This window comes from Vanessa cardui, chromosome 17 (assembly GCF_905220365.1).
Source record: "Vanessa cardui chromosome 17, ilVanCard2.1, whole genome shotgun sequence".
Lineage (NCBI taxonomy): Eukaryota > Metazoa > Arthropoda > Insecta > Lepidoptera > Nymphalidae > Vanessa > Vanessa cardui.
The window spans coordinates 7,622,585-7,638,019 of NC_061139.1; the positions used below are offsets into that span (position 1 = coordinate 7,622,585).

Consider the following 15,435-nt stretch of genomic DNA (forward strand, 5'->3'; position numbering starts at 1 on the left):
TTAACATGTGGTAAGTAGTAAGTAATCATACGCCATGACTAAACCAGCGACAAGAAGAAGTTCTTCGAAACGTTTACCTCAACCTTCAGTGAAGCAGTGTTGTATATTAACCGAGAACGGACTTGGAGTTATCTATATGATTATATAGATGAGAAGTATAGAAAAAAAAACGCTTTTAGCAGTGACTGTACAAGGAACCAACGATGCTAATTTACGTCATTATTTGATACACGGTACAGTTAAGGACATAAACGTAAATGAATGAATCAATAAAGATCCAGCCAAATAGATAAGCTACTTTTACAAGTAGCCATAAAATAAAAATATGTATCATCCGGTATAGTTTAAATAAATAATTTCAAGGTAATGGGATTTGATCTCCTGCGAAATCCATTTATCAAGTTATTATTTACAGCGAAAAATGATCGCAGAAGCAAATGAAGCAAGGTTAGATAGTTTTAGTAATTTAGAAGTGTAGCGACAGTTGTGTGGTTGGGTGACCGTGTATTTATAACATACATCGGTGACATAATACACACGTTGTCTAATATATTTTTGGATGTGCTACTATTGAAATAATTTGAAATATTTACAGTAGACTTTTGAATTACTAACGTTCTTTTCAACATTAATTTTTTTCTCAGTACAACTATGTGTATTATAATTGGTGGTAGGGCTTTGTGCAGTCCGACTGGATCGATACCACTCACTCATCAGATATTCTACCGCCAAACAACAGTACTTAGTATTGTTGTTTGGCGGTATTTGTTTTGTATTTGAAAGGTGAGTGAGCCAGTGTCACTACAGGCATAGCATCTTAGTTTGCAAGGTTGGCGGGGCTTTGGCCATATGCGGAAGGGTTAACATTTATTAAAGAACCATTTTCTATGGGCGGTGGTTATTTCTTATCATTAGATGGCTCATATGCTCATTCGTCAACCTATAGCATATACAATTAGTGAATTCAAGGGAGCCAATACTAATATATATAGTGATCGTCTATTTCTATAAGATAGAGGTAAAATACATATATGGAATTGACGTATGTATTCGTTTTGTCACACGAGTAACAACTGGAGTGTAGAATTGATTAATTAATATAGAAGCGAAATTCAAAAGCCCTTTGATAATTGTCAAGCCCTTTGTCTCCTGAGCTAAACCCTTCTTACAAAAGTTATACGGTAATCACTTTATATTACTCCACCAATTATGTTTTACCGTAAAACATATTGTTCGAAATTCGAAATTCCCTTTTTGTATTCAGAAGTTGTGAAACAATCGGATAAACTTAACACCAATACAAAACTTTGATAATTCGGTCTTATATTAATTAAATTTCCAAGCTATCATTGCTCAAGCATACAAAAAGTTCGGCAAAAACCTTTTCGTGCTCTTTTAAAAGTCGATTAAGATAATTGAATTTTAATAATTAATTACATGCTGTAACAGCTGAGATTTGGAATAATTGTTATTTCTTGTAATCTATCTTTAGAAGTCGAAAGAAAAAATATTATTATTTTTCTCAAAACATTGTCTCAATACTCCTAGATGGCTAATCTGTAAGTTTGGCTACTGTGGTCAGGAAGACATTACTAATTATTATTATACGGTTCAAACATATTAGCACTTAATGCAATTTGACCAATAAACTTTCATTCATCGAGGACGCATCTTTAAATTTCTTATTAGGTTTTTAAGTGTTATTTTACATTGACGGCAAATTCTTAAGGTTACGTCTGCGACTGGCAGCTGTCATGGCGCCTGAAATTATTTTTATTTTTGAATATTTGACATTGTGGATAGGATTAGCTGTCGACGTATTTCCGCGTAACGTCCGCCAACATTTTCCTATAAACGTGACTATTTAAATAAACCAACATAAAGTAAACATGTGTCGTGTGGACGGAGGGCTATAGGAATGATCTTTAAATCATCATCATAATGCTATTTATATATTACTGTGAATAAATAATCCAATAGCTTAGGGATTAGTGGCTTAGTACTGATTATATGAACAGTGTAATTCCTATATCTATAATATTTTAAAGAGATAAATTTCATATTAATATTTAATTAGCGATAAATCTGCTAGAGATTAGTAACTTGATAGCATAACTATTCCCAATATGATGACTATTCATATATTTTACATAATTAAAGTATGGAACCATAATCAGAAAGAAAATTGACCTTCACATGATTTTCTATTGAAGTCTGACATTTTCGTAATGAATAAAACAAATTTTTTTACAGAGATTCGGAACAATGAGAATCAATCCGTTACTAATGTACTGTCATTCTTCTTTAAAATAAAAAATAGGAAGTAACCGATATCTTAAAACACATCTAAGAAACGTTTGAAAAGATTTTATTTCAATAATAAATTTCAATTTGACAACTTCATTCAATACTTGGCAAACACAATATTGTGCAAGTACAAGAATATAATGATTAATTGTTTTGAATCACTAATAAATTATGTTTAATAAGTACATTAAGATGACAACCATTCTAAAGCGATTAATTTTCATGAAAATCCTCCAAAGTAAAGTAATAGATTTTACCTTTGAAATAACGACTAAAGACGATTCATAAAGTATATTAGTAAGTGTTTTTACACCACTTCATATGCGGAAAAAAAGATATAACTTATTAATTTTTTAGAACAATACATTCTATATCTCAGGTTTTTAAGACGTGATTATGAATTAAATTAGTTGAGATTGCTTCAATAATTAAAGGATTATGAGAGATTAATAAAATATCGTACGTTTATATATTGTTGTACGTAAAGCCTTTGAGTGTGCCTTTGAACTTCTTCCTGTCTGCTGGTCTGTTGGTGCACAAGTTTGTGCGCAAACTGTGCTAGACTGTGCCAGTCTTTTAAGAAATCGTTCAGGACGAGATCAAAGTATATTTGTTTACAGCTATGTCAGTATGATAGGTAGAAATAGTATTCCGATAACCTATTTCAAAGTATTTCTTTAGGATTCAAAAAGCATATATATCATACAATTATTCAGTTTAAGTGAACTGTCACTTATTATCACATTAATAATACAATTAATGCGTCATTTGGCTTATTACCAAATATGCCACAATATGAGTTTTGTTTACATAAATGTCGCGCGTCTCTTATACCTACATCTTATTTATAAAAAAATATATTCTTTATCGTATTTTTATAGAGCAATTTACAGTTAGACTTCTGCCAATTTTTTTCTATTCTGGTAAATTATATAATCAAACACAAACCACATTTTGAAAATATTTTTTGCTTATATTTTTCATGTAACTAGAAAAGATTATGTATTAAGATCTTATTTCTACATTCAATTATTTCTGAAAAACAATGTGTAATAATAGTATATGTTTTAATTAATGATCTTTAGAATAATTGAGCCCAAAATTATTACCAATTTTACTATAAGTGACTTAATCCATAATAGCCTAATGGATATATATGTGATATGTTCATTCGGCTTCAATGTCAACCGAAAGTTGAGGGTTTAATTCCGGCACGTGTGACTTAGTTTTCATGTCATGTTTGTCGGTTGAAAAAGGAAAGGAAAATATTGCGTGTATACCTGGGTTCATGTGGTGTGATTCTGTAACATGCATGTTGAATTTTTAACATTCCACATTTACAGGCGCGATGGGATGCCTACAGTCTTTTCCATAACGAGTTGTTTGATATTTCGAATAATTATAACCTAATACTAATTAGAAATTGAAACGTTTTAAAGTAATAACGACCTCCATGGTCGAGTGGTGTGTACACCGGTTTTCATGGGTACGCCACGCCGAGGTCCCGGATTCGATTCCCGGCCGAGTCGATGTAGATGACCATTAGTTGTCATGGGTCTGGGTGTTTGTGGTACCGTCGTTACTTCTGATTTCCATAAAACAAGTGCTTCAGCTACTTACATTGTGATCAGAGTAATGTATGTGATGTTGTCTCATATTTATTTATTTATTATTTATTATAATAAGCATTACAGTAAATTTATTTTATTAAACTATACCTACTAAAAATAAAAATGTTATATTTATAAAAACATATGTATGTATTAGTTTTAGTTTGTAGTAGTATTTTATTAATCATTCACTCTCTAAGTGAATACTCATTACTAGGCCAAAATAATTTCGTACTAATTTTATGTTTGTTGTAGTTTCTTATTTAAATTGTCACTCATAGTAAAAGAGCATCTTCCACCATCCTTTACTTGTTTCTTGAGTTATGATCTGATAAATATAAGCATAAATATATTCTGTCTATTATAGGCAAGGCTAAGAGGGAAATTTGTTTCTTTGTATATAGAGGATAATCTCCGGTAAACTAATGATCCAAATCTAAATAGGTACATTATTCCCGGGTACTATAGGGTTCATAAGTGCCGTATAAATTGTACCCGTATGAAGCCGGGTTGGTTGCCTACATGATTATACTAGTACCTTAATATTATACTTTTATATTATACAGCTTATTGTAATACAAAAATCTATTATATATTTGAATATAAAAACATTATTGTGCTAAGCAGCCAATTTATAAATGACTATGCGCCACGGCTTCGCACGTACAATTAATTGAATATAACCACAGAATTTGTTTATTTACGATATTACATTAGAAACTTCTAAAAAAATCAGTGTTTCTTTACTATATCCATGTATTACGTACAAAAACCTTCCTGTCGAATCACTATCTAAAAAAAACGCATTAAAATCCGTTGCGTAATTTTAAAGAGACATACATAGGGACAGACTTACACAACAACAGTAAGCGACTTTGTTTTGTACGATGTAATGTTAAGTCACTAAATATAACGTGATTCAGCGTCGATACATTTTTGAAATACTCGTTCGTGTATAATTTGTTGTACGGGATTAGTGTCTCCTGACTTCGTCCCGTGACTCGTCTGGATTGTTTGCCAAAATTAAAAAAAAACAACGTTGACATTAGAAATCATCATGCTTTCCCTAAGGTCAGGCATTTGACTTATTTTGGACGAGTTGCTATGCCATTAAAAAAGAATGCTGTGATGACATACCAGTGATTCACTGTTCTTGTTAAATGTGGGAGAATTGAAAAGAACACATGTTAAGCGACTAAAATCGAAAGTTTATTAATTTCAAGGAACAATTGAGAAAACACTTCTTAAAGATCCTGAGTATATACACACAAGACACAGTGCATTCAACGATTACTAATTTATACCATGGAATAAATCGATTCTAATAATAAATCAAATTTAATTCATACCGGTGTTTTTCACAAATAAATTCACCAATCGCCAAGATAAGAAATCATCATCTATGTCACGACACAATCAAATTATAAATGATACAAGTAGGCTTGTAAGACCAAGCAACTATGTACCTATCTTGCAAAATAAGGTTATGGTTATTCTAAAACTTTAGGCGGTTTGGTATTTCGATTCTACCGAAAAGAAACCCCAAATGAAGTCTTTAGTAATTATTCTACGGAATAAATAACATCGGTATATTTTTAAAATGTTATGCTTATTATTTTTTATCATTTTGTTTGCTGTAGGTACAGTCAGTCAGTTTATAGTCTTAATGCTGTACTAAGATTTTGTCTAATATTTTGGAGCTTATTCATCACGATGCTCCAGAGCGGATTGATGGATAAAAGCATGGTAAATTTTCACGCTATACATTCAGACTTACACGATTTTTTCTTTACCATCGATAACGAGATGAATTAAAGAAAACAAATCAAGTACATAAAATTCAATGGAGCCTAATTTTGAACCCGTAATCATCGACTGAGATTTACGAGTAATTGTTTCTCATCTCGGCTTTATATTCAGTAATATATAAAATATATCTATATATTTTATATAAGTTTTAAATTTATTAATTGGCAAAGTAATCAAAAATTATACAACGATGACAGCACGTAGCAAATGTTCTTTGAGCTACCGTCAAACTATACATAGATGTACGGAACATCTTAATAGACTAAGCAATACATACATACATTAGCAAATCAGTTGAACTATTTTATCCGACCGTGATGAATGGGATTTATTGCGAAAGCGAGACATAGTTACACGAACGAGATAGAAAGAAAGTCGCCTTGGAATTTCCATACTCGCTGGACATTTGACAATCCATAACGTCGACAACCAATGTATGAAATATAAAGCAATAAAACGAAATAATTTCGATAATGTTGCTCGAAAAATTGCTCGTGTATTAATCATTACGTCAAAAGTGACACATGTTTATTAAAGTGAAGAAAAACATAGGCTAGAATATTAACATATGGCAAGGGTTGGCGGAGAAGCATATGGGCCATCTGATGGTAAGTGGTCACCATCACCCATAGACAATGACGCTGTAAGAATTATTAACTATTCCTTACATCGTCAATGTGCCACTAACCTTGGGAAATAAGATGTTATGTTCCTTGTGCCTGTAGTTACACTGGCTCACTCACCCTTCAAACCGGAACACAACAATACTGTTGTTTGGCGGTAGAATAACTGATGAGTGGGTGGTACCTATCCAATCGGGCTTGCACAAAGCCCTACTACCAAGTAATTTATCAAAATATGAATATAATTGTCAAAAATACAGAAATAAAGAGCAAGGCTTGCGATTTAAAACACAAAATAATACGATTAATGCCTATTCAATATATCATGGTATATTGTGAGGAAGGCCTTGAGCATGGATGTGGATGGATATAGAGGTAGAGGACGACCAAGGAAACGATGGATGGATTGTGTAAAAGACGATATGGTTAGATAGAATGTTACTTGTGAGATGACGTCTGACAGAGAAGTATGGAAGGAGAAGACATGGTGCGCCGACCCCAAATAAAATTGGGAAATGGGCAGGAGGATGAATAACGCCAATTCAATATTTTTGTTATGTTGAGCACGTATGGTCGAAGAATTAGGTACATAAAACTTCAGACTTCAAATTTGATCTTAAATATCAAATATCAATGTATCCGAACAGTTTGACGTCAAATATATAGTCAGTTAAGACTATTGAAGGCATCGCTTAAAAGTTTAACGTAACTAATTCGCTATCAACTAAACATACATTTTATTAGTACAGGAAGGGTTCAATAGCTACGCTTTACAGCTATGACACATAGTTATAAAATTAACGTGGCGTTCGATAGCTCTCATAGCGAACTTGTGCAAAATAAATATTCCCGGACGACTCGACGAGGAGTTATATGTGCGGTAGAATATCTTATATTTTTCGCTAATGGATTTCGGTATACATTATGCAGAGCTGTAAATCAATCCGGCGCGAGTTAAACTGAACATAAAAATCTAAATTATAAACAACAATAATTGAAACTGTTCTAATATCGCGAGGTGAGTGTTTTGACTCATAATTGTTATAGTTATCTAGAATACTATTCATCACCATTAAAGTATCGTCGTAAAAATTTTACTGTGCACAAACGTACTTTTATTTCAAAGTGCTCTGGGAGGTGCATGTGAAAATTTCATCAGGTTATATACATACAGGTTTAATTCAACGTTTTTATTTACTTTTGAAGATGAGATGAATAAAATAAATTAATAAATTAGGATAGGTTAGGTTTTGAACTTACAATTCTCGATTAGTATAGGATGTTTATGTTAAAACACTTTTATTATTTCTTATTTCTTAATCTTTTTAATTGCAGACAAAAATGATAACGTTCTAATGAGAAAATCATTTAATTATTTTTTTGAGTCGTATGTAATATCATCGGTATTATTTAAAGTATTTCGATATCGGTAAAAATAGAAGGGTCTAGAAAGCGACTATATTTTTATTCATATATTGTTTCAACTCCGAGGCCTACGATCTCAAGCTAAATTATACCGAGCTCTGCCAACAATCGCAATTCAATTAACAATGTCTCCAACACAGATTACGATATTACTTTTTATTACATATATTTGAACACCTACGTACTTAAAATTACGTAGTCTTAAAAAATATTTACTCGTACGTATACTAAATCATTAACTGTAATAAGTTGAAATCATTCCCATAATCAATAAGCATTTAAATAAAAATCATTAACGATTTCGTTATTGCATAATTTAAAAAACAATTATGCCCAAATATTAATTATATTTCGCGGCAATATCCTTACTTTGACGGAGTCTGATTGATCGCTCAGAGAGATGGGAGGTCGAAGCGGGGCAACCCCGATGCAGCAATCGCAGCACGCCATAGCTATAAATCTTCTATCACTTCGCACAATTTACTATATTTATTTTAATCACTCATTTGACATTCATTGCGCAATCAGCGCCATTCAACGATATCACACACGATGTATCTTTAAATCGCTACAAAATCTTTCACTTAAGTCACAAAACACTTAAAATCTCGACGTGTATATGATACAGGGTAAGATTTAGATTTTATAACTAGAGGTTCCTATCGGCCTCGTCACTTTCGCCAAAGAGTTCTGAATACTGACATGAGAGCAACAGGCAGGGCAGCTCTTGGCACAATGAGTTAAAAATACCGCTCGAAGATGCGCTCTGCCAATTCAAACGTTTCGGTTTAGGACATCTTGAACTTTGATACACAGATATAAGGAACTCCTTCGGGAGTCAGCATGTGATACATCAGGTGGGAAATGGTGAATCTTGCGGGTAAAATTATTTCTTACCTCTAGATAATAAAAGTATTCCGATCATTGACCTTTCGGTTGACATTTAGTTTATTTTAATATTCCTTAAGATTTGCATTCAAGGTTGAAAAAGATATTTTACTTATTTATAGCGTATTTACGGCATTTAAATAAAAATAAAAATTTTAACGCTATACATTCGATCGATAATCTGAACGTTTTTTTTATTGATAAGCAATAACAATTAGAATTCGATGTTATTTATGCCTATGATTATATACAAATTACGAATAAAAATTGTGTCTTATCGATCATTAAACCCTAATAGTCTATCACACAAAGCGTCTACTATCGGTTATTAACTCTTAATATCGCTGGGGCAGACTTAAATACCTATCAAAATTATTCAATACTTAGTCACTTATCTAGATATCCGTCCATATTTTGTGTACATGACAACATGTCGCCAATAATTACAACTCAATTTGATTTCCTTATTTCGTGGCGCTAAAGCATTTAAGACTGCCTTTTTGAAGCATTTAAGATAAGTATACTACAAAGTTGCATATCAGTAAAGTTAATTACGATCATTGTCTTGCACGAACACCGTTCCACTTACTTTATAAATCTCGAATTTTTAATGTCACTTAATGTACTTTATTAATACCGTAATATAATTATTTTTAAAGAATTTTAATAACAAAAATAAACTTTATTGGACGATGCTTTTACAAGCAAATTTAAATCGTCAAAGGTTCTGCCGAGAACAATTAACAAGAGACTCAGTTAATCAAATTACATTCACGAATAATTAAATTCTCTCTCCGAACTCGACGCTTTTTAAGCATTTATATCTCGATGACAATACAATTATACTGAAGCACAAAACTTAGTAATGTAAGTAATATCTATCTACTATATTATTAAATACCATAAAGTCGTAAAAACTAAGAAAAATAAGTTAAAAAGGCGCTTTTTATCACGAAATATAGACAGTATCTATCAATATCCCTTTCTTTCCTGGTCTTGTAACTTCTAGTTCATCACAATGCAATTCCTAGCTTATTCTATATTAATAATAACACTTACCGGTTCAAGCAAGCTCTGTTCATGTAACGTGACCAAAGGTTTTTCGGGCTTCGGACGCGTACTTAGATAGAATGCTGAAGCGGCTGCAACTCCCGTGAGCGCTAAGGCGCCGGCAGAACCCCCAACCATCCATAGGTACTGGTCTATTTCGCTTACTGTAACGAAAAAAGATGTATGTAAGTATGATAAATATAAGCTAAACATATAGATAAATGATGTGAATTAAATAGTTTGATATAGGAGTTAAAGAAAAAAACTCCGTGCCTGAAATTTAGTTTTATCAAATAAAACGTCAGTTGCTCATCTAAAACCTACAAACACTTTTAAATTATGAAGGTATTTCAAAATCTGGGTGGGTATCTTGCTGTAGTTTAAATACAGATACAGTTATGGAATGAAGATAATCTTGTAGATTACGGTCTTTCTTTTTCAAGGACTTTGACTTTTCCGCCATGGTTTTAATGAAAAAAAAAATGCATTTGCAACCATTAACGTTTATGCTCTTATTGTATCTTCTCCTCCATAATATCACTGACCCTACGGGAACGGGAACAGCCCATTTGCATGCTTAGCCATGTTAAGTATGAAATGTCTGTGGGTCAGAAGATGCTAATAAGCAAACAAACCGTGTAAATAATTTGTATTTCTACATTACAACTTTGTATTCGATTTAAGCTATAACCTTGACAAAAGTTAAAAATAGTTTGTCAGTGTTGTCTATTTTAGTGAAATTCTGGCGGATTCATATTCTGTTCAAAGAAACGGAAATGCGATTTGTAATGGGAGAATTTTGCTAGCATACTCACTGCCACTCAGAGTAGTCATGATTTATTTATAGCTATTTTTTATTTTGAAGTACTTACAAATATTTACTACACATATAGTCTTTGTCCTCCTACAAATTATTCTTAAAACATATTAAACTTCTTTACATGCTATAAAACAAAGTCGCTCACCTCTGTCTGTCCCTATTTGTCCTAAGATATTTAAAATTACGCAACGGATTATGATGTCGTTTTCTTTATAGATAGATTGATTTGAGAGCAAAGTTTTTGTATATAATATATGGACAATATGGTAAAGAAACAATAAAAAATCTGTAGCATATTTGGTATCAGCATTGCACCCGTGGAACAGTCAACAATAAAATAAACGTTCGTCATACATCACGCCTAGCAACAAGCTGTTTACGATATGTGCCATAAAATCTTGAATCGACAATCAACTTGACATGTTGGTAAGTCCAAAAAGGGAGATACAATAATGACAGTTCTCATTAAGAATTACTAAAAGACTTACTTCGAGGCTTGTACTTACGATAATGATCGTTACAACGACCTTTACTGTCAATCGAAAAATTCTTAATGAAGATACGCTGAAATCTTAAAGAAAAAAAAAACGATGTAATGTCGTGAAATATATGTTTAGTATATTTTTAAGTAAAACGTCACGATCGTTCTCAAGGCGTCATTAATAATACGGAAGACAAATTAAGTTAAAAAAATCTCAGTTTTTTGTTATTGTTGTTATATTATGTTTAAAAAAAAGTCTTAATACAAAAAGGGCAATAAAAACTGCAATTGTAGTCTTGTTTATCTGTATATATTCATATAAAATAGAATTAAATATTTAGACTGATCAAAATTCCACATAAAACTTTGGTGACAGATAGTAACGAGAATGCGTTCAAAATCTAACATATTGTGTCTATTTTCAAGACTTGTTGACATTTCTTCGTCACCAATTTCAACATTAATAATGAAAGTAACCATTTTCGGGAACCATCTCATACAAATATACATTTATTTCAAGGAAATGCGTACACATTGTTTCTATCTAGTGTAATGAATTTCTTCTAAATTTCTTTCACTAGTAAAACGCGGCACAAAGTCACCGCAATCGAACATCGAGTTTACTTATGATCTCAAACACTAGGAAACGTCTAAGACAACTTTCATGCGGTCTAGAGACAAGTTCCTGGACCATAAACTGAGAGTGCAGCTAGTTTAGAAAGTGGGCACTGGGGTGTAAGTGCCCGCGTCGTGTAAGCGACTTGATTTCACGGGATTCTCGCGCGCTTTCCACTGACATACTTTTACGTTGCTTGTCGTGAAGTAGATGAATTGCAATTGCCATCTATTACTCTACGACAAGCATACACATATGAGTAAAAGAAACATACACAAACAAAATTGAAAATAAATAACGATACGCAATAAAATACATTTTAACCAATGTTATGAATATAAATGTTGTATTTTTTTTAACAATAATTCCAAATGTGGATTTAATATACAACATCAAACAGGTCGTAATATTGTAAGTGAATTTAATGACTAATTTTCAAGTATTGATGTATTTAATTTAAACAGCATACAAATTAGATATTGTACAAGTTCTATAGTATTATCTTCTGAATATTGTTAAAGCAGACCTTTTAAATACTGTCTCCTAAAAATGTAATTATAATCAGTTTATAATATTCATTAACAAACATAAAACTGCTGTAATATTCGCATCTTTATTCTTTGTTTTCATAATAATACATAACGAATACTTTCAGCTTCTTAATAATAAACGTCGTTTGGCGAATGTATTGTTACATTATGCTTTGTCTTCTTCTTGCAAATGTCAAATATATGAGACGGAAAGAGATAATATTATATGTAAGAAGAAATACACAGCGAGTACAACATTTACGACGACAATAAAGACCATTAGCGTTACATTAGTTTTACTTAATATATTTTTATCACATGATATTTTGCAATGTTTTATCAAATAGAAATTATGGTTATGAAACTCGCAAAAGTCAATGTCGAAATTCATATGAGTAGGCATTAGAAGGGCCCACATATAATTTGAAGGCGACGTTTAAGGTCGTGTTGGCCTCGATAATTTGTCGTTGAATAACTCATGGTACTTGTTCGATTTCAAAAGTTCGAACCTTGGTGATCTAATTTCCCCTCATTGTATATTCAAAGAGCGTAACGAGACTGACGGCCCTTCAAGGGTGAGCTGGTCTTGCAATGATACAAACAAGAAATCATTTATTTTTAATCGAATAAATGAATTAAAAAACGCCAGCGCTGACTGTATGGTAATTATGTACTATAATTATATACAGAATATTTGTATATATAGGTACATATAGCAGCAGACACGGACACGCGTTGTTATAGTTATGAGTTGAATTATTTGTATGATAATGTTTAGCAAGCTTTCTGAACATGCTGAACTGAACATATGGTATACAACAACAGCAACAACAACAACAGCCTGTAAATTCCTACTGCTGGGCTAAAGGCCTCCTCTCCCTTAGAGGAGAAGGTTTGGAACATATTCCACCACGCTGTTCCAATGCGGGTTGGTGGAATACACATGTGGCAGAACTTCTCTGAAATTTGTCACATGCAGGTTTCCTCACGATGTTTTCCTTCACCGCCGAGTACGAGATGAATTATAAAGACAAATTAAGCACATGAATCAGCGGTGCTTGCCTGGGTTTGAACCCGCAATCATCGGTTAAGATGCACGCGTTCTAACCTCTGGGCCATCTCCACTCAATGGTATACAATGGTTATTAATTAATGGAGTATTGGTAATTTTAATTTATTTAATTTTTCATGAGCAGCCTAGTTCTAATCATACGTCATAATGAAAGACAGCAGGACCACTCCGGGAAAGCAACTCTAAATTTTCAATTATTAAATTAAAGGACGGGATAGTGGCCTCGCTCGGGCAAAGGCTGAGCTGAAAGCCAAGGCCAGCGAGGCCAGAGAGGAGGCTTTCGAGCGGTCCCTGCGTAGTCGGGCGTTTCGAAAGGACGCTCCACAGGTTGTCGTGCACTCCGAGGAATCCTCATCCTCGGATGTACACACCGAAGATCCCACGAAGATGGGAGCAGAGGAACTCCGGGCACAAGCTGGCCGAAGCGCAGCCCTAATTTTGGAGGTGGCCCAAAAGTCCACCAATTTAAAAGGTGGCTTTGCAAAGAGGCTGAAGGAGTCGGCGGCTGCACTACAGGGCATTGTAGACGCCTTAGCAGCTCGGACAGAAGCCGAGGAGACGCAAAAGCTCCGTGCCGATAATGGCCGCCTGCGCAAAGAGGTGGACAGCCTCAAGGCCGAGGTAAAGGCTCATCGCCGCGAGTTTGCAGAAATGCGGACCAAGGTGGCAGGGGCAAGTGATGCTTCCGGCTCGGCACAGGATGCTCAAATGGAGAGATTTAAAGCCTCCATAATTTCTTCGGTCGGCGACATGATCAACGCACGGTTTGCCGCATTAGAGGAACGGTTGCCTCCCGCAAAAATACATCGCCCTCCGTTAGCTGCGGATAAGAGGCGGGAGGTGGCGCAGCAGATTGCTACGCCCTACACGCAGGCTGTCCAGCCTGCTCCACCGCCGAAAGCTGCACACGCGCCAAAACGGGCGCCACCTGCTGTTCCGACGGCATCTATTGCTGGTCCCTCAGGCGTCCAGCCTACGTCGGAGATAATTCCGCCACAGATGGTCCAGGAGGTGTCCTGGTCCACTGTGGTTAAAAAGGGAAAGAAGGGAAAGCCGGCTTCCCTTCCGACTGTTGCAACCACCACAGTTGCGCCTATGGTGCCTAAGGCAGGACAAGCAACTAAGCCTAAGCTGTCCGCGCCTCGTACAGCTGCAGTGGTATTAACTCTGCAGCCGGAAGCGGAGAAGAAAGGCATCACGTATGCTCAGGTCTTGGAGCGCGCTGAGCAGAGCGTGAAACTCCAAGACCTTGGGATCAATGGTGGGCTCAAAGTTCGACGCTCAGCGACGGGGGCCAGAGTGTTGGAGCTGCCGAAAGCACAGACGGAACAGGCAGAGAAACTAGCCGACAAGCTCCGTACGGTGTTGGATGGAGTGGCCAACGTTGCTCGCCCCATAAGAAAGGTGGACATCAAGGTGACAGGGTTAGACGACTCCGTCACTAAAGATAAAATTATTGCCGCAGTCGTTCGCGAGGGGAGTTGCCCCGCTGAAACGGTAAGGTGCGGGGATATTTCACGAGGACCTGGTTCCATGGGTATGGTCTTCGTGTCTTGTCCAATAACTGCGGCAAAAAAGCTGGCTGACACCGGTCGTCTTTTGGTTGGGTGGAGCTCGGCCAGAGTGTACGTGATGGAGCAGCGCCCTCTGCGCTGCTACAAGTGCATGGGTCTAGGCCATACAAGGTTGCTCTGCCCATTCAGTGCGGAACGAGGAAGCCTTTGCTACCGGTGCGGCGTTGATGGACACAAATCGTCTACATGTACCGGGAAGCTGCGCTGCGTAGTATGCGCAGACGCCGGCAAGCCCTCCGGGCACGTGATGGGGTCTAAAGAATGTAGCCCCCCCATCACGAAAGGTAAGGTGGCCCTCGCTACTCAGACTACCAATAACGTCGGACGACGCCAGGCTGAGGAGGAAGCTGCAATGTCAACATGAGCGCAGACTTCAGCTTCCTTCAGACGAATATCAACCACTGCGCCGGGGCTCAGGATCTTCTACTGCAGTCCATGGCGGAGTGGCAGGTAGACCTGGTGGTGGCCTGTGAACCCTACTACGTCCCTCCCCTACCTCACTGGCTGGGAGACTTGGACGACACCGTAGCGGTCCTCACGAGGAGCGGAACGGGGCCCCCCCTCTCACTCATCGAAAGGGGTTCGGGCTACGTAGTCGTGGGGTGGGGGGAGTACGTCGTCGTCGGGACG

General features: G+C 35.7%; 1 protein-coding gene across 4 annotated transcripts in view; it reads right to left on the reverse strand.

The window, feature by feature from the left end:
* The window catches only part of LOC124536785 (long-chain-fatty-acid--CoA ligase 1), a 39,911-nt gene that overhangs the window by 13,021 nt on the left and 11,455 nt on the right, over positions 1 to 15,435 (reverse strand). For 3 of the 4 annotated variants that reach the window (XM_047113379.1, XM_047113380.1, XM_047113381.1), the window contains exon 3: positions 9,722 to 9,876. In XM_047113379.1, the coding sequence (XP_046969335.1) occupies positions 9,722 to 9,876 (155 nt within the window). Of the gene's footprint in view, positions 1 to 8,143; positions 8,473 to 9,721; positions 9,877 to 15,435 lie in introns of those variants that run through there. The other variant, XM_047113382.1, reaches the window with a different exon arrangement.